This window comes from Sardina pilchardus, unplaced genomic scaffold (assembly GCF_963854185.1).
Source record: "Sardina pilchardus unplaced genomic scaffold, fSarPil1.1 HAP1_SCAFFOLD_144, whole genome shotgun sequence".
NCBI classification, from domain to species: domain Eukaryota; kingdom Metazoa; phylum Chordata; class Actinopteri; order Clupeiformes; family Clupeidae; genus Sardina; species Sardina pilchardus.
The window spans coordinates 18778-45103 of NW_026910888.1; the positions used below are offsets into that span (position 1 = coordinate 18778).

At 38.6% G+C, this 26326-nt stretch overlaps 2 protein-coding genes and 1 long non-coding RNA gene across 3 annotated transcripts in view; 2 read left to right on the top strand and 1 right to left on the bottom strand.

Moving 5' to 3' along the window:
- Nucleotides 1–562: 562 nt before the first annotated feature.
- Nucleotides 563–7869, top strand: LOC134074653 (uncharacterized). The gene is made up of 9 exons (XM_062530462.1): nucleotides 563–629; nucleotides 4239–4268; nucleotides 4509–4841; nucleotides 4926–5189; nucleotides 5476–5766; nucleotides 5946–6269; nucleotides 6347–6490; nucleotides 6853–7221; nucleotides 7648–7869. The coding sequence occupies exons 1-8, from the start codon at nucleotides 599–601 to the stop codon at nucleotides 7143–7145; spliced, it is 1710 nt and encodes a 569-aa protein (XP_062386446.1). The 5' UTR covers nucleotides 563–598; the 3' UTR covers nucleotides 7146–7221; nucleotides 7648–7869.
- Nucleotides 7870–9048: 1179 nt separating this feature from the next.
- LOC134074654 (uncharacterized) overlaps nucleotides 9049–26326 on the top strand; it is a 33832-nt gene continuing 16554 nt past the window's right edge. Inside the window, exons 1-6 of the mRNA XM_062530463.1 lie at nucleotides 9049–9307; nucleotides 23427–23456; nucleotides 23686–23970; nucleotides 24209–24502; nucleotides 24848–25171; nucleotides 25292–25327. Of these exons, the coding sequence (XP_062386447.1) occupies nucleotides 9253–9307; nucleotides 23427–23456; nucleotides 23686–23970; nucleotides 24209–24502; nucleotides 24848–25171; nucleotides 25292–25327 (1024 nt within the window). The 5' untranslated portion in view covers nucleotides 9049–9252. The remainder of the gene's footprint in view (nucleotides 9308–23426; nucleotides 23457–23685; nucleotides 23971–24208; nucleotides 24503–24847; nucleotides 25172–25291; nucleotides 25328–26326) is intronic.
- Nucleotides 14757–16038, bottom strand: LOC134074655 (uncharacterized). Its single transcript, XR_009937870.1, has 2 exons — nucleotides 15525–16038; nucleotides 14757–14907 (listed from the first exon to the last, which is right to left on the bottom strand). It is a non-coding gene; the product is annotated as an uncharacterized LOC134074655 (long non-coding RNA).

Here is a 26326-nt window from a genome sequence, read left to right on the forward strand (position 1 = left end):
ATGTTATATAAAGAGATGACATCTCACATTGTGTGCCTAGTAATATCCAGTGAATTAATTTAGGCACAAGTAGACTCCAATCAAAACTACAGTATAACTGTGCTATCAAAACTATAACTGAGAATGGTCTGGTAGATTTGAAGGCTGTTCTGTCAGTATCCCTGTCCAGACTCTGTTCACTTTATAGCCCTCTATCGGCCCTCAGTGTTTTGATTCTCTCTGTCTGTCTTTGTGTTGGTTCACCACATCCTTTTTTAACATTCTTGACCATTTTGAAAACCATCCCATTCTGTTTGTGCTATCCAAATAAACCTGAGCATTTGTCCTCTCAAATATCAAATCAAACCTTTATTTGCTCTCAAATATCTACAAGAAAAATGGTCTGTATCCAAATCTAAAAACCAAGAATGGGTTGTTCAAGCAAATTATATATTGTAGATCTACAGTTAACCTGCTTCCTGTTGAATGTAAGACAACAAGATGACTTCCTAGTTTACATTGAGTGACTTACTTGACTACGGTCAGGTTAAAAGAGGCTAAACTGAACTGAGAAAGAGGAAGACCTGTCCATTTCAAGAAATTCTCATCAAGGAAGCAGATGTTGATGGCTGTTCTTGCTCTAATTTCAGGTAAGATGAAGATCAATTTTCTAATCTGAATGAGTGAGGTGCAAGTCCTCTGTGGCATGATTTCTGGGGGTGTTTTAGATACAGCAGTGGCAAATTATGGCATTAGTTAGTTCCACTACAGCCCACAAGAAATGTAAAATGTCTGTTTTTACACAAATCAGATAAAATACATTCATAGCAGCATTTATCTGGATTTTAAATGTCCAATAACGACTATTTCAAATTGGCTTTCAATTGTTGTTAAATGTTATGACTTTTATGTTGAGATCAATGTTGTAGAGAACACATATGGAAAATAAGTATACAGTTAACATGCTTCCAAAATGACTACCGTTTACAGTGAGTGAGTAACTTGACTGTGGTCTGAGGCTAAACTAAACTGAGAAACCTTGAAATTCAATGGAAACCTTAACATTAAGATCAAATTTCTTAATCTGAATGTTTAGGGTGAATTATTTTTTCATAAATCTTGGTGGAAAGGTGTAACAGGCCTTTTTTGGAGCCGATCAGACTGAAAGGGAACTTCCATATAATATTAAAATGTCGCCTATTTTCTCGCAATGATACCCAAAGTGAAACGTAGTGCTATTGTAGTTGGAAGGATGACTGTGCGTGACTGTGTCATTCATATCTTTCATATGTCTTTCAACATAAATAATGCATTAATATTCTAGTGGCCTAATGTCAGAAATTAACTTTTTATAGGCTTCTTAAATGGATGTTGCTCCGCATGTTACATTAATATGCACTCAATCACGCATCCATGCAGGAAAAAGTGGGGCTGGTTAGTACCCTATGTTAGAAACGAAGGTATAGCCTAAATGACATTGCAATTTTCAAATGTGGCGACGGCTTACAACTTGGGGAGAAAATGTTCAGCCTATTATGCACTGGCGGTAATAGCCTAAAGTCAGAACCAATGTTCGGAGAGCCTGTTCACTTCCTAATAGGCCCCACGAATGGGCTTGCACGAAAGGCTCTCAGTGCACTCGTTTGTTTTCTGTGTTGTAACGGCATCTTCTGTTATATTCTGGTCCTTACATCTTCACTTTGACACTAATATGTTTGCCTATTGATTAGAATGTTAACACACGCAGCGCTGTGCATATGATGTGATGCATGCTTACTGAGAATAGTGGGATTGTGTGTCATTTTGTCTTAATGATGAGACTTAATTAGGTTTAATTCACAATGAGCGTATGCTCAAACTTTAATGTCGATCGAACATCATCACTTGAACCTACAGTATACTATTCCTGTTCATCTCTGGCTACCAACATACACCATAGTCCAATAACTAGTGTTCTATCGGATTGTGGTCAGGACTCTGTGCAGGCCAGTCAAGTTCATCTACACCAAACTCTGTCATCCATGTCTTTATGGGCCTGCACTCACTGTTGTGAGTGTACACTCAGGGCCAGATGTACTAACGTTTTGCGCCCATTTCAGACGTAGCGTGCGCGTAAAAACATGGGGAGAATATGTATTAACAGGCCGCAATGAGAGAAACGCGCAGACTGCCTGCAGTGGGAGCTGAGAATGGCTATTTGCGCTTTTCCGTGTCATGCATATTAATTCCTGGGCGGATCAGCTGAAAATGGGTGTAACGCGCAAGTACAGGGGAGGAGAGGTGCTAATAGCGATTGATTAAGTATTCCGCCATATGTATGAAAACAGCGCACGTCTATTTTGCGTTGAAAAACTTCCGCCTGCTAAAAGCAGGTGTAATCCAAATTGCGGTTGACTGCTTCTCTTCGAAAAACGTTTAGAGACAGCTGAATCAGTATTCAGAGCATCAGTTTTCTTGTACTATGTCAAAGGCAACCTTAACTTTCGTTTGCCTCTGTAATATCGTATTGTCTCTTTCACGACATAGCCCTTCTCAATCTGTTAGACCAAGTATTAAGTCATAGCCCTGCCCTGGTCTACGTGTAGTAAATAGTTCAAGTTTTTTTTTTAAAGTGGATTAGTAGCCTTTAACTACTAGGCCTACTCTGTCTGTCGCTGCTCGTTGACATCTCTTTGTATCATGTATGATCGCTAAACGTTGACTCTTTTTAATGTTGCAATATTCAACTGCGCTTGTGGTTTAGCTTTGCACCCGCAATTGGCGTGTTACAGGGGGCGGGAACGGGCGGTGTTGGACGCAAATAACGTAGTGGAGTGACAGCTTAGTAAATTCCACGCAATATAGTAAAGCACAGCGTTCGCATTCTGCGCATACGAAAACTCGGTATTAGCGCTGTCTTAGTACATCTGGCCCTCACTGTTTCCACAAAGTTGGGAGCATGGAATTGTCCAATATCTCTTGGTTAATGCTGAAGCATTCAGAGTTCCTTTCACTAAAACTAAGGGGCCAAGCCCAGCTCGGAGCTGACCAGGGTTGGGTAGTAATCGAATACATGTAATCTAGATTACGTAATCAGAGTACAACAAATAAGTAACTGTAATCAGCCCAGAATACTATACAAAAATGAATAATCAGAATACAGTTACATTGTTGGGGATTACCTGATTACATTTAATCATGGAAACAATTAAACTTTTTAATGATAGCCTAGCCTAGTGTTTTAATTTGACAAAAACAGCTCATTCGTTTGCGCTAGATGTCATTATCATCCAATTGCCTGTGTAGTTTCTTGGAGGAACCATCAACGGTAGCCAACCCAGATAGCAAAATCAGATTGGCAAATAGTGCACCGCTAGTTGCATGCCACTTGTGGTTCACCGTTGGACCACCATCTCTTGAAATGAACTTATCATGAATATTAAGAAAGGACATCAAGTGTTATGAAAATTATGGATGGAGTAGCCTATAGCCTAACTGAATAAATGAAAACCAATAGTGAAAAAATATTGAGGCAACTCTCTAGTGGACCGCCAGAGAACCGATGAGCAAAACGCCAGCGGAGTGCCAGGTCTACCCCCGGTGGGCTGACAGACAGTGGTCCTGGTCCGCCAGTCTTTTGCTATCTGGGAATAGACCCGTTCCAGTCGGGGAAAAAAACATTCAATACTTCGCCACATCTATGAATTAAAGACAGTGGAAAATAAGATTGTGTATGTTGTATAGCCTACAAGTTGTGTAAAAAGTAATCCAAAAGGAATCAGATTACGTTACATGTTTTGGGTAATCCAACTGATTACGTTACTGATTACAAAATTTGCCATGTATTCTGTAGTCAGTAATCCATTACATTTCAAAGTAATCTGACCCAACCCTGGAGCTGACACCATGGCTACAGCCTTGCTCTCCTATGGCCGTCAACACACACATCTACACAATTTTGTACAAAATTGTACAGAGATTTAGAAAAGGAAAAGTGTTGTTGAAAAAACAAAACTCTGTCATTTAAACCTGGGTTGGCTGTAGAACACAGAACACATGCTGTATATGACAACAATGTTGGTCAGGGTTATGTGAGATTAGACATTGAATTTGAACAGTCATTACAAATTAGAATCAGAATTTATATTGATGCATTTGTCAAGGTAGTTGTGATTATATGCTTATTGTTATTAAGCGTACTGTATATTAAACAAATATCACATCTGATTGTATCTAAATGTTTACATACAACACCCCTTGGTCTGTTTCTCCTTTTGCAGTTCTTTCTCTCAGTGTCCCCTCAGCAGCTGGTGAGTGAAGTACCTCCCCAATGATCACACAAACTCACAAGTGCTTTTCAGTCCTTCACAGCATTGCATTAACTTATACTGTACTGTATTGGAATACAAATGTAAACATTTCACATCTAAACCTCTTGCACAGTATCTCCAACCATCAAGATATCCATCCACCATGATGGTATAATAATAGTATGTTATGTTATGTTAAGTTATGTTTTGGCTGTGAGGGTTGTATCTTGTATTTCTTAGTGGCTGCCCAGATCAGGCTGGTGAATGGGAACAGTCGGTGCTCAGGTCGAGTGGAGGTGCGTCTCTTTTCCAAATCTTTGCCTGGTTACCAGTGGGGAACTGTGTGTGATGATGGCTGGGACATGAGTGATGCTGAGGTGGTGTGCAGACAGCTGCGGTGTGGCACTGCTGTTTGTGCCCTTCAGTCAGCATTCTATGGTCAAGGGACTGGGCATATTTTAATGAATGATGTCAGTTGCTCTGGTACTGAACAGTCTCTGACCCAGTGCTCCTACAGAGGAACGCATAACTGTGGCCACAATGAGGATGCAGGGGTGGTGTGTTCCTTGAAAGGTGAGTAAATACGGCATGTATCATGGCATCAAAGTAAACTTGCTGAAAACACAAATCAAAATGTGGCACTTTTTCCATTTCCAGGTCCCTCCATATCTCTCTTCTCGTCATACTCAGCAGTCTCAGCTGGAGAAACTGTTCAGATCAGATGCTCTAGGAGTGCAAGCCAGTGCAATGGCACCTTACTTCTGTACAGAAATGGAGTTTATGTGAATTCAAAGGCTCTTGGTTCCTCCCAGAGAAGTGCTACGTTTACTCTGTCTAATGTGGACTCCTCTCACCAGGGCAGTTACACATGTGCCTACTCCTCTTTGTCTACTCGTAGTCAACCCATTAGCATCACTGAAGGTGAGTAAAGAGGTGTCAGCTAACCAGGCGCACAATGATAAAGTGAAGGAAATGATTGGGTAAATGGACTAATCACATCAAGCAGAAATCAAGTTAAGTGTAGTCATTAGCGTCCTGCCATGATATGTGATTATCATGTTTTCTCTGTATTGTTTGTCTTGTTGCACTCTACGCTCCACTTCTGTTGCAGTTGCACTACAGAAGCAGTACTAGTAGTCGTAGAGGGTAGCAGACGTCTGCCCCTCTAGTTTGTTTGTTTGTTCCATCTCACGTTATTTTTTTCCAGTTGTACTACAGAAGCCAAGTCTTACACTGGACACCAGCAGAGAGGTTTCTTGGGGTCAGTCTGCCCAGATGAGATGCTCCATCACACAGCACCTGGGTGGTACATTCACCCTACAGCAGCTCTCTGGGTCATTTACAGACACCAAGACAGCCACTGGAACCTCTGCCCTCTTCACCATTCCTCAAATGGACTTTATCCATGAAGGACGCTACTACTGCCAGTATGAAACAAGGGTTTCCAGACGAGAATTCACATCCCCCCCTAGTGCTACTGTTGGCCTCTCTGTAGTTGGTAATATATCATAATATGGACACATGCATGTGTTTTGTTAAGTAATGTTGTAACGGTTCAAAGGTTTGGACATAATGAGTTGTCTCTTCATTGACTTACATGAAGAGCCATTCTACAGTAGCTCTTGTCACATGACATCTCATATTAATCCTCCACTGATAAACTGCCTCCTTCCCCAGTGGTGCTTGTGCAGCCCAACATCTCTCTCAGTGCCCCAGATGGAGGGCTGTTCTGGGGGCCTCAGGGGCCAGAGGTGACCAGAGGCCACAGCCTCTCCCTCATCTGCTCTACTGAGCCACAGCACCAAGGAGGCTCCTTCCACCTCATCTTTGATGGGTCTAACAGCACCAGGACTCAGCTCGCCATCAACCACTCAGCCTCCTTCTACATTCCTGAGGCAGACTACTCCCACCAGGGCAACTACAGCTGTGTCTATGAGGTCACTGTGTCCAGCCGCACCTTCAAGTCAACACAGACAGCACCACTGACAGTCATCATAAGAGGTAAACATTCAACACACAAGTTATTATTTGTTTGTTTGTTTATTGTTTTCTCTTGTAATGACCTGCTAATTTTCCAGCATCCCTGGCTCCCATCATTGCATCTGGAGTGATTTCAGGATTGTTCCTACTTTTACTGATCCCTTCCATCCTGTACCTGGTGAAGACAAAGTGTTTGAGTGACACACATACACACACAATCCAGATGAACAATGATATATACAGTGAGTCAGAAATCATCTCATTAATTATGACCGCTGCTAGCGTAGCACACGCGCACATTCACACACACACACACACACACACACTTTTTAAACACAAAAGCAAACTCACACTTGCACACACTCATATACACATGAGCTGCAAGAGTAGGAGATACATTATGAACATATATTGCACAAATCAGAGATACTGTACAGGAAAGTTGACAAGTGTAATTTATTTTTGTGGAGAGAATTGAGAACTGAGTGTACCGCTATGCGGTGCATCTAGTTAAATACAGACTGCAAAAACTGTTTCTTCCACTTGCTCATTAAGCATGTACAGTATTTATAATTGTGGTCTCAAAACAAATGCCTTGGAACAGGTTCTGCCAGCACATATGAATTTCATCATGGAACAGGTGGGTCACCTGATGAAGATGAGAACATCTATACGTATGCAGTCATGCCCGCTGTCCAGAGGGATCATGGTAAAGACACTGGTGGAAATCAGGAAGAAGAAGAAGAGCAGCATGGCCCAAATGCTATAGACAACGACTATGAAGATGATGACACTGAAGGAGATCTGGAAGAAGACTATGTGAATGTAGAAGAGCTGCATGGACCAACTGCAACAGGCAGTGACTATGAAATGGTCATCTATCAAAACTATAGCTGAGACTGTTGGGGTATGTTTGGATGTCATGTAGTAGTCTCACAGATCCAGAATTGACTTAAGCAGTGCCTTGATCAGGGTAAGCACTTGACAAACCACATGCATGTTTGTGTATCTCAAAATACGTCATTATGTGGCATAATTTTCATCTTAAGACTTAGTTAAAAACTGCATCTCTTCAGCACACCTTATTTAGCTGTTGGTAGAAAACTGACCTACACTCATTCTGTAATGTGTCCCAATTGTGACATAAAAAAACACATGGGATTTTAAATATTGGCCAAATTTGAGTATTGAGTATAATTTAAGAAATATAGATGACCAGATTGATATTATTTACCAGATGACATACCTCAGATATGCATCATTTTATTAACAGCCTACCAGCAAAATGCATCAACTATAATAACTGATGAAGTAGTAAAACTGTGTAACTGTCTGTCTGTCTGTCTGTCTGTCTGTCTACTATATCTAAACTTTACCACTAATGTTTTCCATTAAACAGGTTGACCTCTCCAACACATTTTCTATGAACATGCTATGAAGAGTAGGCTACAGTGAGATGATGCAACAACTTACTTTACCGGTCATGCAGCTACAGTGCTACCATGTAGTTTGGCAGTTGACTTACCTGGCTAATGAAAGCAAGGCAACATGCACTCTTCTGTTTCTGTCATTTTCGATGCACGCACTCCTACTCAGTCAAATAGCATGAACACACATACCTCTACCCTCTAGACATAATTATTGCTTTTGCTAAATGTTAGTAAATTGTTTAATAAATTATCGCTTTTGGTTAAAATTTTCGTCTGCTTCCTCTTCTTATGTTGTGACCTGTAGTTCAAATTGACAGGAGACCAAAAGGTTTAGCCTACTGACAAAAAATCTAAATGAGTGATTCTGTGTCAAATCAGACAAGGTTGTTACTGCACCGTCTCAGATTTTGTTCAAATTTTGTCTTTATCATCAATGGGTCCTAAAACCAAGACCTGTGAAATATTTCTGTGCAAATCTTGTCTTCATATATTTTTCAGACCTTGAAATTCTTTCATTTTTACAGCTTGAACTCATGCCATGTTTGGGCATTGACATCTAGACAAATGTTTTCCTTAACCTCCCCAAATTTTCTAGGATGGAGACCAACTCATAATAAGCATGTGTAAACAATTTACAGTAATGTCTGCACTAAATGTCTCTTGACTTCCAAAAGAGCCCTAGACTTCTTAATTTTATTAATTTGGTGTCAATCATTATTTTATCTGGAATCAGTTTATTAATGTTTTCCCATCATTTTAAGTCTCCACAACAAATGACAAGGCATGTTTGTAATTACTTGTCATTTTCATGTGTATGTGGTGTAGCTAGTAGGGCCATGAAAATCCATGTGGAAATGGAAAAGTATATGGACATTTAGCGTGTAAAGTACCAATAGTATACCATGTCCCATTCACAGAATAAATGCATGTAGTTACTGGTGTTTTGGGAACACCAAAATAAACATTATTTTACAATAAAAAGAAAGTCGATTTTAGCGCCTCCTCAGGTGAAATACAGTTGCTCCATTGTTTATTGTAAATAAACAAAAGAAGCAAACAATGAGTATGTCACTGTAATAATTATAACCATAAGGTATTAGGCTGGCAATCTGTTGTGTTTTGTGAGTAAATACATGCAAATACTATATAAATTGAATAAAGTTCTTAACAAATTCACATAGAGGTCTGAATGACAGCTAGCTGAACCAATTACCTTGCTTGGCTGTTAGCCTGGTCAGAACCAGGTATAGAGGTTAATAATTCCCCATGGCAACTTATGTGTCATCTATTTTGTGAAACCAAGGCAAAAGTCATCCAGTCAAATTCCAGTTTAATCATTTATCTAGGTTTTGTGAAAATACCCCTCTGTTTAATAGAATAAATAGAATGGTTTGTACCAGTATTGTTGAAGGGAATTTATCTTGCTGAGCTATATTAATTTTGAGATATAATGTAATTGATCAGTCAACAGTTTTTTTTTTTTTTTTTTTTTTTTTAAATAAGTATGATGACATATTAATTTGCTGACATAGCTTTGACGACTTTACTGAGAAAGAGGAAAACATGCCCATTTCATGAAACTCTCATCAGAGACGAAGATGTCGATGGCTGTCCTCGCTGTTGTCTCAGGTACAATTATACTCTCCTTTCTTATCTGAATGTGTAATGTGAATTCCTCTGCCGTATCAACATATTTATGGATGTTTTACCAACAGCAGTGGCACATTGTGGGATTAAAGGAACTTCCCCCTTTATTCCACAGCCCACAAGAAATCCAAAAATAATATAATCACACAGATAAATTCATTTACTGATAGTTTTATCTGGAATTCAAATGTTTTAGTTTGTTTGTTTGTTTTTTTTAACTCAATTTCAATTTTATGACTGCATTGTTGGGATCAGTGTTCTATCCGTAGACAACATATGTCAACATATAAATATATAGAATTGTGCTTTTCCATTTTGGTTTAAAATGCTTTCAATAAACTAAAGCTGTACATTTGTGTTGCGAAATGTCAAATCTGAAATGTTTTGTTATCAAATATGTACAAGAGAAATAGTCCATTCTTAGCATGGTTGAACCTAAACTAACCCGTTAGCAAATGTGGATTTGCTCAGTTGGTCATTGTGGATAGAAGTTCATTGACGTCCATTTCCAAGGACATCATTCTCTCTCCTACCCCATCAACACACACATAATACTCACTAAGTAAACATATAAGTGTTGATGAAAAATAGAAAAGTTGAAATAGGAAGTTGGATATGGCTGGATAATCTGGAATTCAGATAGCGCTCACCTATTTTCAGAGATCCAACCTGTCAGGTGAATGCCCCCCCCTGTCAAATTTCCAACCGTTTTTGAGGAAACTGTCACTGGGTCAGTATCTGGACTTTAGAAGGGACTTTGGTGTAGTTATACTGAAAGGAACAGTATGTAGGATTTTGGCCAAAACTGGTAGGCCTACTCCAATCACTTTCAAAATACTGGTGGTGGTGTATCCACACTCCCCCTCCCCCCTGAGTCAAAGTTGGCAATCCAGATGCCAAAACACTACTGACTCTGTGATTAGTAGATACGTGGAGGGTGGCGCATCAAGCCAAAACACACAATATGTAAACATCAACACTGAGGGCTGCAACTTCACGCTTTTAAATGATCCCTCCTGTTGTGTTCATTTCATGTTAATCAGTTTTGTGTTCCCGGTCAAAAATGACCAACCCCAGTATAGTTGATTGTAAACCCATAGTTATACATATGTATTCACCTAATGTTGTTATGTATCTTTTAATTAGCTCAAGTCCTTGTGAACATTACATGTTTTAAAGTTCTATTTGCTATTTCTGGCCTGTAGGCCTCATTGACCTGAGCTCATACAAGTCGTTTTTTTTAGTAAAAATAGCATAATATATGCATTATTTTGGCTCTAATCAACATAAAGATAAATATATTGTGCTATTTATCACAGAATACTTCATGTTCAATTTTAAAAATACCTTTGTTTTGAAACCATTTCAAATTCCTAACAGTGGCACAAAATCACATCTTTTGTGTTCCCGGTCAAAAATGACCGACCCTATTTTAGTTGATTGTAAATCCATAACAAGACATACAGTATATTCATCTTATGTTGTTATGGATCTTTTAACTAGCTTCATTTCTTGTGAACTTTACATGTTTTAAAGTTCTATTTGCTATTTATGGCCTGTAGGCCTCATTGACCTGAACTCATACAAGTCGTTTTTTAATAAAAAATGATACCATTGCCTAAGTCATTTTTTGGCCAAATTGAGATATCTGCATAACTTTACTCTCCTACTACTGTTGCATCACCCTGCATTACTGCCTATGCTCTTAGCCAATCACAATTCTTATTACAGCCCAAAAACACTCTCTGCCTAAGTCATCAACTAGACAGTTTTGATACAATCAAAATGGCAGAAAACAATAGAAAGTCTGTCCACAAGTGAAGCATTAGCTCTTCTCTTTTCATATTTCTTCAATATTCTGGACACTATATGGAATTTCAGTCATTCATAGGGATTATAAACTGTGTATTTACAGTTTTTCACAGTTGCTCAAACACTAAACTCCATTCTCTGAATCAAATTCTCGAATACCTGAACACATTTGTTGAATTACAGTATTCCCTTTTTTTGGCAAAACCATGACCACTTTCACCCACCTTCACCCATTTTACCAAACTCATTAACCCTTTTTGCAAAAGTCTAAACACATACATTGTGCATTCTGATGCACTTCTTAATTATATTGATAACGAAACAAGGCGGAAGTTGAACACAATTAGAGCACAGTTGTCTCCATCTGAACACCACTTACATGTAAAATTGATAACACTTGTGTCTAATGATGTGACAACCAAAATAAGTCAGTTCAGAGTTGACAGAGATGCAGGGGACAACAAGTGTGCGTTAGAGGTGGGTTACAAGGAAGAGGAGGGTGCAGGTAGGAGGAAGAGGATGAGGAGAAAGACAAAGAGTCCCACGAGTTGTAAATTATGAAATTCGGGCAGCAATCATTGACCACGTTCTGGTTCATGGAATGCCAATGAGAGAAGCAGGACTTCATGGTCCAACCCAACATCAGCAGTTTCTCTGTGGCTTCAATAATCCAAAGATTTAGACTACGGAACAGGAATAGCGTAAATGTCCATTATCATACAGTACAGTATATCACAACGTTCATACAGTAATCATACAGTACAGTAATCACAACGTTCACTGTTACACACTTACTACCCTTTGAGCTCAACTCTGAGAGAGTGAAAGAGCTGAGTTATCAGTATGTCCAAGTAAGTGTAAATTCAAACACAATGCAATATTACAGTATTGCATACTGTACTTACAGTACTATCAGAGTCTGTGGCATCATATTCAGTACAGTATAGGCCTGTCTTTTATGGAGTTTCGTTTGTGCCAAAAAGTTCAAACAATACTTTTTCAAATTCAAACAAAAATCAATTAATCAAAATACCAAATACAAAATCTAAACAAAAAAAATAAAGTCGAAAAAAAAAATCTAAACTCGCAAACAAATTATTTGTGTAGTTGCAAAAAAAAACTGTTTGAATAACTTGTCTTTTGGTTTACAATAACAACAGTCATTTGCAGCGACATCATTCGTTTGTTTGCTCCTGGCTTTTTCAGTTTCGATTCTGGCTCTCGCGTTTGCGCTGCCTGTTTCTTTGCTTGCGATTCTGGCACAAACTTCACATGTGGGTGGGTGTCTGTGGGGTGCATTCCTATTGGCTGATGCGTTTTGACTGACAGCTTTACTATGGATTCAAGCGCAAGAGCTACCCACCTCCCCCCCAGGTAGTGGTGCAACGCTCTTTTTGGCCACTATGTACAGGTATATGCGATGTGGCGCTATTGAGCACAGTATGTCAACCGCCATATGAAGAAGAAGAAGATATTGACCACAGTAAGTAGTTCCGTGGAGCTAGCTACACCAAAGCCATCGATGGGCTACACGCGTTATGGACTCAAAACAATGGGTTTTCCTCACTACTCATTAACCCAAGGTAAGAAGTGTAATCTAATTTGTTATGGGTCTAATTTTCACGTTTATGTGGGATGTTATGGCGTAGTTGTTACAATACTGACGCTGGTTTTAAGGTATCAGATGGCTATCTTAGCATCGTAGGTTTGTCCACATACAAACGAGGCTTTTGATGAAATGTCGCACTACAGTAGCCTAAATTATGAATTCATACCATGTATTTATTTGTTCAGAAGTATATTGTTAATGTCCTCGCGTTATATAAGCGTATGTGTCCGATTATGTCATGAAATATCGCTATGTTGTCAACGGTAGTCTAGCATAGTATGAGCGCGATGGTGCGATCTATCTGTGGTCAGTTCATCAATGGCCCTGGCGATCTCTGGAGGTCCACTCTTTGTGAACGTTTGGAGACCACAGACATAGTGTAACCTTAGTTAGAGTATTGGTTCATTTGCCTGAGAAAGACCCAAGGGTCGAAACGTTACTTTTTGTAAACATGGGAGCTCAAGCAGTGTTGCCAACGTTACCTTCTTCTGTTACATCTCCCCAGGAAATGTTATTAAGCACTGTGACCAGCTCTGTCTTTTGATTAGTACATGTAATTTGTCTTTTGCTTGTGCTTGTGTGTTTGTGCAGAACAACTCATCGTGATGGAGCACCTGTACTCCCTGATACAGCAGGATCTGAGGGGATTCCTCAGACAGGACGCAGATGTGGATTGACAACATCCTGCAGTTTGACCTGTTCAACCGACCTCTTCTCTGTCCCATACACACCACACAGTCTTTGGTCAACCTCTGCTTCATTGCCATCACAACCATCGGTCCCTGTTTCATCTGCAGCACAACACAGCACAGCTGACGGCCTCTTCTCCATCTGCAGCACAGCACCACACACCAGACAGAGTCCGCTGCGTCTTTCACACACCTGGTGGATCCTATTGTGTGCCTCACATACCTGAGAGACTCTGCTCCACAGTACCTGCAGGCTCTGCCCTGCCCCACCCCTCGCACACCCGATGGACCTAGCTGTGTCCCTCACATACACAATGCGCTGTACCCCATCCCTCACACACCCGATGGATCTAGCTGTGTCCCTCACATACACAATGCGCTGTACCCCATCCCTCACACACCCAACAGATCCTGTTGTGTCTCTAACACACAGAGCAGGCTTTGCCCAGCCCCTCAGGGTGGCTCTGAAATCTGTGGCTTTCACACTCCCAACAGACGCTGCTCTCTCCCTCACACACCCGGCTGGCTCTGCCCGGTCCGTTGCACACCTGCAGACTTCCAGCCGCCACAAACCCAGCTCACCCTTCTGCTGTGTCCTTTACAAACCAAAAAACGCAGCTATGCTCCGCACATGACTAGCTGACTCTGCCTGGTCCCTTGCACACCCAGTGGACGTGGACACTGTTGTGACTGTTGATATTGCTGTTATTGTTGATATACATAGGTTTCTCGTTTACCAACTATACTGGCTGGATGTTAAGAATGGTAAGCTTATATGCTATGATTAATTAAGCAATGAAAAAGTGATGTTACCTTCCAAAAAAATGTATTTATTCAGTCAGAGTTCCCAAAAGTACAGCTTGATGATGGTATTGACAAACATACTGGGAAGGCAGAGCGCCGAAACGCGTCTGTGTGAATAAATGGTGATTGCTTATGCATAGTGCGGCCTGTTCTCTTGTTTTCATTGACAAACATAGCACATCAGTTATGAAACCATGCTGTGTGATGGATGTATATCAGGTTTATGTAACAACAGGCCACATTTAATTTTATGTGTTTGACTTCATGGCGGGCCACATGAAACAGAGCAGAGGGCCGCATGTGGCCCCTGGGCCTTAGTTTGCCCACCCCTGTTGTAGTAGCATGTCAATAAATTAGTTTATCCAATCATATGAAAGGTGTTTTGACAAGGCCCTGCCTTCTGAAATACATTTCCAATGGAGTAGTTCCAGATGAATGTGAGGAGCTAGGTGGAACGAAATTCAAGTGGTGAGTCAGGTTAACATACAGTAAGTAGTATGTAGTAAGTAGTAAGTAGTACAATTTTATTGTTCTTTATTCAAAACAACACTTATTCTAATAAAGTTAAACTGCAGGATGTTGTCAATCCACATCTGCGTCCTGTCTGAGGAATCCCCTCAGATCCTGCTGTATCAGGGAGTACAGGTGCTCCATCACGATGAGTTGTTCTGCACAAACACACAAGCACAAGCAAAAGACAAATTACATGTACTAATCAAAAGACAGAGCTGGTCACAGTGCTTAATAACATTTCCTGGGGAGATGTAACAGAAGAAGGTAACGTTGGCAACACTGCTTGAGCTCCCATGTTTACAAAAAGTAACGTTTCGACCCTTGGGTCTTTCTCAGGCAAATGAACCAATACTCTAACTAAGGTTACACTATGTCTGTGGTCTCCAAACGTTCACAAAGAGTGGACCTCCAGAGATCGCCAGGGCCATTGATGAACTGACCACAGATAGATCGCACCATCGCGCTCATACTATGCTAGACTACCGTTGACAACATAGCGATATTTCATGACATAATCGGACACATACGCTTATATAACGCGAGGACATTAACAATATACTTCTGAACAAATAAATACATGGTATGAATTCATAATTTAGGCTACTGTAGTGCGACATTTCATCAAAAGCCTCGTTTGTATGTGGACAAACCTACGATGCTAAGATAGCCATCTGATACCTTAAAACCAGCGTCAGTATTGTAACAACTACGCCATAACATCCCACATAAACGTGAAAATTAGACCCATAACAAATTAGATTACACTTCTTACCTTGGGTTAATGAGTAGTGAGGAAAACCCATTGTTTTGAGTCCATAACGCGTGTAGCCCATCGATGGCTTTGGTGTAGCTAGCTCCACGGAACTACTTACTGTGGTCAATATCTTCTTCTTCTTCATATGGCGGTTGACATACTGTGCTCAATAGCGCCACATCGCATATACCTGTACATAGTGGCCAAAAAGAGCGTTGCACCACTACCTGGGGGGGAGGTGGGTAGCTCTTGCGCTTGAATCCATAGTAAAGCTGTCAGTCAAAACGCATCAGCCAATAGGAATGCACCCCACAGACACCCACCCACATGTGAAGTTTGTGCCAGAATCGCAAGCAAAGAAACAGGCAGCGCAAACGCGAGAGCCAGAATCGAAACTGAAAAAGCCAGGAGCAAACAAACGAATGATGTCGCTGCAAATGACTGTTGTTATTGTAAACCAAAAGACAAGTTATTCAAACAGTTTTTTTTTGCAACTACACAAATAATTTGTTTGCGAGTTTAGATTTTTTTTTTCGACTTTATTTTTTTTGTTTAGATTTTGTATTTGGTATTTTGATTAATTGATTTTTGTTTGAATTTGAAAAAGTATTGTTTGAACTTTTTGGCACAAACGAAACTCCATAGTCTTTCTGTTCACTTACAAAACTATTGATTTATTTCTTCATGGATATGAGTAGAGTCTTTATTCTTCATTTTCATTGTGATATTTAATTTTTCAAATTAGAATGAATAAACATTCCTCCAGGAGCCATACACCCAGCCCTGAAAACTGTGTCTTCCATTGTTTGGTGTATTGTCTTATCACTGCTCTGCAGGAGTCTAATTTTGCCTGATTTGAGGTGATTGTTCAGTTTTGCAACAAGATTCAAGGGTTTCGAGAATGTAGTTTGAAAAAGTAGTTTTCTGTTCAGAGTTTTGAGAAAAAGGTAGAGTTTTGAAAAAAGTGTTCTAGCAATTGTGAAAAACTGCAATCTTGAAATCACATTTTTTTGCTATAAGGTATGATGAAGTAACTAGCCAAAACTAGAAAAATATTACTTCATTTTTTGTCAGATCAAGTCTTTACACTTAAGAAACATCACCATAAAAAAACATGTGGGCAATTTAGACATTTTTGAAGCAAATTTTCAGGTGAAATCTTTCAAAATGAGTGTGCACAGCACCTGAGTGGAACTTGGTGGGAGAGGTTAAGGTTAGACATTACAGTTTTTCACAATTGCTAGAACACTTTTTCAGAACTCTTTACCTTTTTTCAAAACTGTGAACACAAAACTCATTTCTCAAACTACATTCTCGAAACCTTTCAATCTAATCTTGTTGCAAAACTGAACAATCACCTCAAAACACTTTTAACTTTGCTCAAAGCTAACTAATGGTCTCAAATCATTCACACATCAGGCTAAATTAGACTCCTGCAGAGCAGTGATAAGACAATACACCAAACAATGGAAGACACAGTTGTCAGGGCTGGGTGTATGGCTCCAGACCAGGAGGAATGTTTATTCATTATAATTTACGTAAAAAACAAAATACCACAATGAAACTAAAGAATAGGGATAGAAATATTCTATGAAATAAATGTATAGTTTTGTAAGTGAAGAGAAAGACAGACTGATACTGTACAGAATATGATTTGTAATGTGAAGCCACAGACTCTGATAGTAGGCTATACTGTAAGTATGCAATACTGTAATATTGTACTATTGTGTCTAAATTTACACTTACTTGGACATACTGATACAGTAACTGCAGCTCTTTCATTCTCTCAGAGTTGCGCTCAAAGGGTTGTAAGTGTGCAGTAACAGTGGATGATCAGTGATTACTGTACTGTATGATAATGGACATTTATACAATTCCTGTCCTATAGTCTGAATCTTTGGGTTGGACGCAAAGTCCTGTTTCTCTCATTGGCATTCCATGAACCAGAACAATGATTGTTGCCCGAATTTCATTATTTACAGTATTGCAACTCTTGGGACTCTTTGTCTTTCTCTTCATACTCTTCCTCCTACCTGCACCCTCCTCTCCCTTGCACCCCACCTCTACTGTAACACACACTTGACCCCTGTGTCTCTGTCAACTCTGAACTGACTTGTATTGGTTGTCACATCATTAGACACAAGTGTTATCAATGTTGAGGGTTGACAAGCTATGTTATGTTCTGCTACACATCTTGGTTATATTTAGGATAGAAAAAACAAGTTGGGTTATGTTAAGTTTACATTTATCTGTAGGAGAAAAAATGCCTAAGTCATAGACATATTCTGCCTAAGTCACTTTTATTTGGTAGGCAATTGATGATTGATCTTTTTCTTTTTGCATACTTGTTCATACATCTGGGTGAATGTACTATTACAATATCAATGAAAAATAACAATGTTATTTCTAAAAAATGTGTTTTTTCTTGTTTCCCAAAAACAGTGAAATATGACTTAGGCAATTATGCTATCAGGCTAACAATATGCATTATTTTGGCTCTAATAAACTCAGATACAAATATTGGTTTATTATATCACAGAGTACATTATGTCCAAGTTTTAAAATGATCTTTGTTTTGAAACCATTTCAATTTTTTCACAGTTGCACAAAATCATACTTTTTGTTTCCCGGTCAAAACTGACCGGTATGATTTTATTTGTAAAGAATGGCCATAAATAGTTAATAGTGTGCCTTTTCTGAGTCACAACTGACAAAACTCTCTTGAGTAGTTCTTTAATAAGCTGGCACAGGTCTCCTGAGGTATTTTGACCCATTCTTTCATTGCGAATTGTTCCAGCTGCATAGTGTCCGAACATGGACATTCACTTTGAGCACCCAACACAGATTCTCAATTGGATTGAGGTCTGGGCTCTGTGTGGGCCACTCCAGGACCTTGGTTTTGGTATCCTTGAGCAACTGTTGGACCAATTTTGATGTATGCTTTGGGCAATTGTCTTGTTGGAAGACCCTGCGACGACTTAAATCTAGTCTAAGAGCCCATTTCTGCATTATACTTCAAAATTTTCGGTAGCACTTTATAATAACCATCCGTTATAAATGGTTAATTGATGCTTTATTTTGCAACTATAATTAAACATTTAATAACTTAATAATCATAAATTAATCATTTGTAGATAACAATCAATGATTACTAAACGCATAACTTACAAATACGTTGTTATCAGCTTATGAAAAAAGAAACAATTTATATATAGCCTATATAACATACGGAAAAATATCTGTTTAGTGATAACTTGATTTCAATTTATTTTATATCAATAAACTACATTATTATTGCAAAATATTGTATTATTAATAATGCCATATTGAGTTATTATTAATGATTATAATGTTGATTGTAGGCCTTTACATAGCCATATCCACAACGCCTATACATATTGCATAGATTGATTAACTATTGAACTATAAATGATGTTCTATTGATTAACAGTTATAGATAAACAATTAAAATGTGGTAACACTTTATAATAACTACACACAATTCATCATCTATTAAGCATTTGTTAACTATTAGTTAATGGTTTGTTCATCATTAGTAATTCATTGTTCATGCATAATTTATCATCAGTTAAGCATTTGTGCACAAAGTTATTATTGGTTTGTTCATAGTGAATAAGCCTATTTCTAAGATATGTTTAAATTGTTGCTAATACTTAATAGATCATGCAATAACCTTTTTTTTAATGAAGTACTATATCATTATTTAACAGTTGTTACATACTGTATGCACTAATGATTAGTAAGGATGTGAATACATGTTTTATAAACCACTTCCTAATACTGTAATTCATGATTAACTCAGGAGTTACAAGTGGTTAGTTAATGATATTTTGTGACCTCATCTAAAGTGAGGACTATTTATGCCTTGCTACACATTTGCAAATGAGTTGTAAATACTACATTCACATTCATTCATTAAACTGACAATTTTATCCAGAGAAACATACACGTCAATTAAATTAAACATAACTGCACCAGCTGGGAATCGAACCCTCAACTGAACAGGCTACAGAATGTTAGCCCTGCTCCTTAACCACTACACCACCTGTGCTACTATGTAGAATTGGATGGGATCTAGTTTTACTTGTTTTAAAAGAACTACTTTCCTGTTATGCGTATGACTACATTTGATGTAGCACTAAGCAGCGCATTGATACAATAGTTAGAGAGTTATAGTATACAAGTAATTGACCGACGTACTGTATACTGAAGTAAAACTATGCAAGAGTGTCTACTACACACTGTTAAGCATGTTATTAAATGGTGTGTTCTTAATTTCAAAGCATAATTCCTACCTTAACTCTCATCTGTAAATCATGCGTATACACAATTATAGATGTTTGTTCAAAGTAAACACGCGCGTCCAATTTATATTTGTAAATTTCTAGTTAAAATAGCAGTGGCCAGAGGTAGTGTAGTGGATAAGGCACTGGGCTAGCATGCTGTAAGCCAGATAGTTGGGGGTTCAATCCCCAGGTGCCACTATTGTGGCCTTGCTCTTTACTTTCATTGATAGTGTCTCTTTGGATGAAAGTGTCTGCTAAATGAATAAATGCAAATGTAACCTTTATAACTAATTTGTAAATGTGTAGCAAGGCATATTCAGTCCTCACTTTAGATGAGCTCACAAATATAATTTACTAACCACTTTTAACTCCTGAGTTAATCATGAATTACAGTATGAGAATTAACATAGGAGTAATACTTTACAAATGATGATCAAAACATTTACTAATAGTTTGTAACTGGTTCTTAATAGGGAAATGATTTCATTTATAAATGGTTGTTTCATTATTTATAAGGTATAAGCCATGTATTTACAAACATTGTTTTTATTTACTATGAACAAACCATTCATAACTTTGTGAACAAATGCTTTACTGATGATGAATTATACATGAACAATAAATTACTAATGATGAACAAACCATTAACTAATAGGTAAACAAATGCTTAATAAATTATGAATTGTGTGTAGTTATTATAAAGTGTTACCATGTCAGTATCATTAGCCTAAAGGATGGGAAATGACAGCGTCAAACCTTTTTTGGATGACTATTATAAAGTTGCATCTCAGTCTTTTACATGTTAATAAACAATTTGTAAATTATCTAAAAATGTCAATCAATAACTGGAGAGAAAACCATCTATGAATGAACATAATGTTTATTTGAAGTTTCACCAAAACAGTTTTGAAAGTTGACAAAACAAAATGATCATGACAATTTGATCATGGAAAACATTAGCCGCCCTACATCAAAATGAACCATTTCTTTTTACATTTCTTGGCAATATCGTGGAGTAGGCGACCCAGAGTGGACCATTGCGATCATTCCACTCAATTAAGGTGATCTTTAGCAAGTCAGCTGTCCGATTCCCCCTGCGTCATGAGATGTTCTCCTTGTAGACTAACTCAACCAGGCCCTCTCGATGTGCTGTGTGGCAACCTGTAGTAGCCTATCTGCATTGACGAATGCTTGACTGTGTCAGGTTCACATAGGCCTACTCCTACCCAAGTGCAGGCAGTAGCTGACGATAGGCTCACCGCCATTCATCACTTAAAACTAAGGTCCCAGTTCTAATATTGTGGACGATGAGAGGTACCAGCTTGTCTTGTCCTTTTTGCCACTAGAACAGACGACATCTTTCGTGCATCACACCGAGCATCCCAAACACGCACCTGTTTCCTTTTCAAGCCAGTTGCATTTAATCTTTCTAAATCAGTCTTCTCCTCCGCAACTATTTCATAAGCTTCTTTATTTTTTTTTATTTCAATTAGTTGCATAGCCATCTGAAAAACAGATATTGTAATTGTTTTTCTAACTAGCTGTTAATCCATAGAACATCATTTATAGTTCAATAGTTAATCGACCTATGTAATATGCATAGATGTTGTGTATGGCTATGTAAAGGCCTACAATCAACATTATAATCATTAACAATAACTCAATATATAATTATTAATAATACGATATTTGCAATGATAATGTAGCTTACTAATATAAAATAAACTGAAATCAAGTTATCACTAAACAGATATCTTTTAGTATGTTACATATAAGTAAATTGTTTCTTTTTTCATAAGCTGATAATAAAGTATGTGTAAGTTATATGTTTAGTAATCATTAATTGTTATCTACAAATGATTAATTTATGATTATTAAGTTATTAAATGTTAAATTATATTTGCAAAATAAAGCATCAATTAACCATTTATAACGGATGGTTATTATAAAGTGCTACCGATACATTATAGATCCCCAAGGGGAAATTCAAGGTTGTGATGTGCCACTCTTGAGTAAAGGGGTTCTTCTGAGACGATGGCCCAACTTTGTTCCTTGAAATATCAAGTCCAGATCAGGCCAGGTCAGCAACAATCATCCTGGCAGATGTCCGGCCTTCTTGCTGACATCTCTGACTATTTTCCTCTCCAGAGTTCTTGAAATCTTGTGCTTACAACCACACCCAGGTTTGTTTTGTAGAATTTGCCTCCTTGTACTTGGCAATAATGCAACGCACAGCAGTTAGACACTGTGAAATTCTTGGAAATGGCAATATAACCTTCCCCCTTATGATCCTCCACTATCTTCTTTCTGAGCTCAAGACTGATTTCCTTTGTCTTTGACATGGTCAGTAAGAGTAGTCCCTCGATAATGTGTACAAATGCCTTGTGCCTTGTTTCTTGGAGTCCTTTTATGCTGATTGAATGCTCGGGTATTGTTATGAAGTCAATTGACTGTACAGGAGTGGTTTGAAAGCTGATTGGTTAATTAGGTGTGTTTTGATAGCAAACAAATCACATGGGCAGTAATATTATCGACCATCCCATCATGGGGGCTAATATTTTTTACCACTATATTTGATATAAAGTAAAACTAAAAATGTGTTTTATATTCCAAAATATACGCCAAAAGCTACTAAATAGCACTTTTTGTGTGTGCCCAGCAACACATGCATGTGTGGGTGTAGGACAGAAACTGTTCATATGAATTGGCAAGTCACTCAACTCAATTTTATACACTTTTTGTAGTCACACCCATTCATTTCTAATGACCGGTCATTTTTGACCGGGAACACCACAGGTGTACACAAGTTGAATAAAACACACAAAATTGCATCAAAGTTATCAAAAATAATTTTGTGTGTTCAGATGCCCTATGTGAACAAAGTCATGAAATCTCATGACAATCAGATTAAGTTAACTATACTTTTCAGAGACAAAATGTGCAAAATCGGACAGATTTGACCGTAACACAACAGGAGGGTTAAATGATAATATCCTGGCCGAACTATGTTGTCAGTGATACTGTACTGTATAAGCATTTGAAATGAGCATGATTTATTAATGTCTAGTGACATATCAGGGCCATTTTATGATTAATTGAAATATATTTCTTACATACGGTTCCTTTAAGCTTGTGCAGAGCAAGTAAGCATACTTATACAAAGAAAATCGGTTAGTAAGAACTTCAACTACTCGCTAACCTAAGCAGGGGAATTTCTCACCACTGAGAGGAGAAAGGAAACTGTTGCGCTGAGGATTACCTTTTCTTAAAGGGTCACATTTCCCAATGCACCAGGGTGGACAATCATTTTAGGGAAGCACAAAAACTCTTCTTCTTCAGTAAATAAAATCACTAGGCCTATTCTTATCACCAAATTATCAATGCACTCAAGTGGAGTATTATCTTGTTTAGAAAAACACGAAAGCAAAAATATATATATTTTTAGGATTTTACTATATTTTACTGACTTAAAAATACACACACACACACACACACACACACACACACACAACACACACACACACACACACACACACACACACACACACACACACACACACACACACACACACACACACACACACACATAAACTATTTTATTCTCTCTTCATAGTGTTTTGTCTCGGTGTCACTTCAGTAGCTGGTAAGTGAAGTGTTTGTCCATTCAAATAAACTTGAGAGTTATTTTTAATCTGTAATCTGCATTGCTATTTGTACTCATTGTTAAGATGGAGGCCACAAGAAGTAATACATTTGCCATTTATGATTGCAGATACAGGGGAAATATTTAAGAGGTTAAATACTTTTTATATATTGTATTGTATTATAGGCACTGTCTTTCATTAAAGGTCTTAAATTGCTGTCTCCTCCAGGTCAGTATTCCAGAGCCGACATCCAGCTCATCTCCGAATTATCAGCTGTCTCACCTGGAGAAACTGTTCGTATCATGTGTGGCGGGATTCATGACCAATACAGCTATGTTTGTTTAAACAGAAATGGTTCTTCCATCATGAGACAGTACAGTTACTACTATATCAGTGTGACCTTCACTCGTTCTATTGTGGATGTCTCTGACACAGGCAGCTACACATGTGGCCCCTGCTATAGCTTCTACAAGAGCAGCTATAGCAAGAGCAGCGCCATTGATATCACTGTAGGTGAGTGAATGTGAATTCAGATGGTTCACCTTGAAAAACAGATTGATACTGATATGAGCTGTGTAAAGCTGGGAACAAGCTAAATGATAAAGCAGCATTATTAAAGAATATCTTCACTTCTAAATGGCTACCTACTGTATAACCCCTCTGTTAACTACATTTGTCACAAGATGTGAAATCCTGCTGTGATATTTCAGTTTGTATTTCCATTTGCTCTGTACTGATTGTTTTGCACCAGTTGTACTACAGAAGCCAAGTCTTTCACTGGAAACCAGCAGAGAGGTTCCTTGGGGTCAGTCTGCCCAGATGAGATGCTCCATCTCCACACAGCACCAGGGTGGTACATTCACCCTACAGCAGCTCTCTGGGTCATTTACAGAGACAGTAGAAGACACGGGAACCTCTGCCCTCTTCACCATCCCTCAAGTGGACTTTACCCACGAAGGAGCTTTCTATTGCCAGTATCAAACAAGGGTTTCCAGACGTCATTTCACTTCCCCCCAAAGTGATACTATCAGCCTCTCTGTAATAGGTAATGCCATTTCACATTTGGACATATTGTTGTTAAGTAATGTTTTGAAGCGTCTGGATGGATATAAGGATATCTTCTTGTTTATAATGATAGGATCTTTAGTTAGGATATTGTTTAATATGAAACCATTAACATTCCATTCCATAACATTCAATATTTTAAGTGTTTCCCTTTCTAAATGTAATCCCAGTATCACAGTCTTCTGTTCAATAATTACACTTTATTTTTAGCTCATTAAGAAAGTTGTCAAGGCACCGTAGACCTTTATGAAGAGCCAATCTAGCTTTAAGTCACGACGTGTCATCTCATGTTAATCCTCCACTGATAAATTGCCTCCTTCCCCAGTGGACCTTGTGCAGCCCAACATCTCTCTCAGTGCCCCAGATGGAGGGCTGTTCCGGGGGCCTCAGGGGCCAGAGGTGACCAGGGGCCACAGCCTCTCCCTCGTCTGCTCTACTGAGCCACAGCACCAAGGAGGCTCCTTCCACCTCATCTTTGATGGGTCTAACAGCACCAGGACTCAGCTCGCCATCAACCACTCAGCCTCCTTCTACATTCCTGAGGCAGACTACTCCCACCAGGGCAACTACAGCTGTGTCTATGAGGTCACTGTGTCCAGCCGCACCTTCAAGTCAAGACAGACAGCACCACTGACAGTCATCGTAAGAGGTAAACATCCAGCACCTGAGCTGATTTTAATGTAACTTCTGAAATAACAAATATCCTAAACCATTTTTTCCGCTTTTGCATTAACAATGTGTTGTGGCCTTCCACACTCCATTTTAACAGGTTCTGCAAACAGATATGGATTTCACAATGGAGCTGGTGAGACACACGAGGAAGTAGAGAACATATATAGCTACGGTGTCCTGGAGGAAGACTGAATGTAGAATAACTACGTGGCCCACGTAGAATAACTACAGCCCTCCTCGTCCTCTGGTTCTCTCTGTGTTTTGATTGTCTCGGTCTGCCATTGTTTTGGTCCACAACATGCTTTTTGTGACAATTTTGATCCCAACCTTTTCCCAATTCTGATTGTGTTATCCACTCTACTGAAACCTTGCTCTGTCTGTGATTCTTTGAGATTGATTTTGTCTGTCTTCTAGCTGCCAACATGCATAAGTTATGATAATCTTTAAAGGTTTCATTTTTTGCATTTCTGATTATTAAGGATTCACATCTATATTCATTTAACTTGTATCCAGAAACCTTACTGTATTTTTCAATCACTTTCATTAGTTTATGTATCGATTCCGCTGGTGAAGTTATTACTGTACATCAAGCTCATTGCAAATCAAACAGGCTAATAGGCTAACTGGAAAAAACACCATGCCAATCTCTAGCTATGGTGAAGGGTATGTGATGATGTGGGTATTTTAATTCCAAAGGCCAAGGGAACTTTACCAGGATGCATAATATCCTGGATCCATGAAATAGCTGGCCTTTAAGAATAAAAACATATTAAAAAAAAACCATCCTGCTCCTATGGGAATTTAACACAGGGGTCAAATACTTATGACCCCTAGCATTTAAGGAAGAACATTTATTTTTTTTTATGATACATTCTTCAATCACACAGAAAATTGGTGTCCTTAGCTGTTTGATTTTTACTCATATTTTGAATTAAGGCATTAACAATGCAGGCGGAGGTAGCTGCGCTCTCGGAGTGCTTTTCCATCATCTTTTGGAACCTGATGTTATTGAGTCAGGCAGATTTTTATTTTAAAAGGTCAGTTATTCCATGGATCCAGGATACTATGCATCCTGAAGTTCCCTTGGCCTTTGGAATTAAAATAGCCCCACATCATATACCCATCACTATAC

What these genes read in the sequence shown, in the direction of transcription:
- LOC134074653 (XM_062530462.1), top strand. Translation starts at nt 599, where the DNA reads ATGTTGATGGCTGTTCTTGCTCTAATTTCAG. An exon ending in TGTTGGCCTCTCTGTAGTTG is followed by an intron (nt 5,767 to 5,945) that starts GTAATATATCAT and finishes CTCCTTCCCCAG; the next exon opens with TGGTGCTTGTGCAGCCCAAC. An exon ending in GATGAACAATGATATATACA is followed by an intron (nt 6,491 to 6,852) that starts GTGAGTCAGAAA and finishes GCCTTGGAACAG; the next exon opens with GTTCTGCCAGCACATATGAA.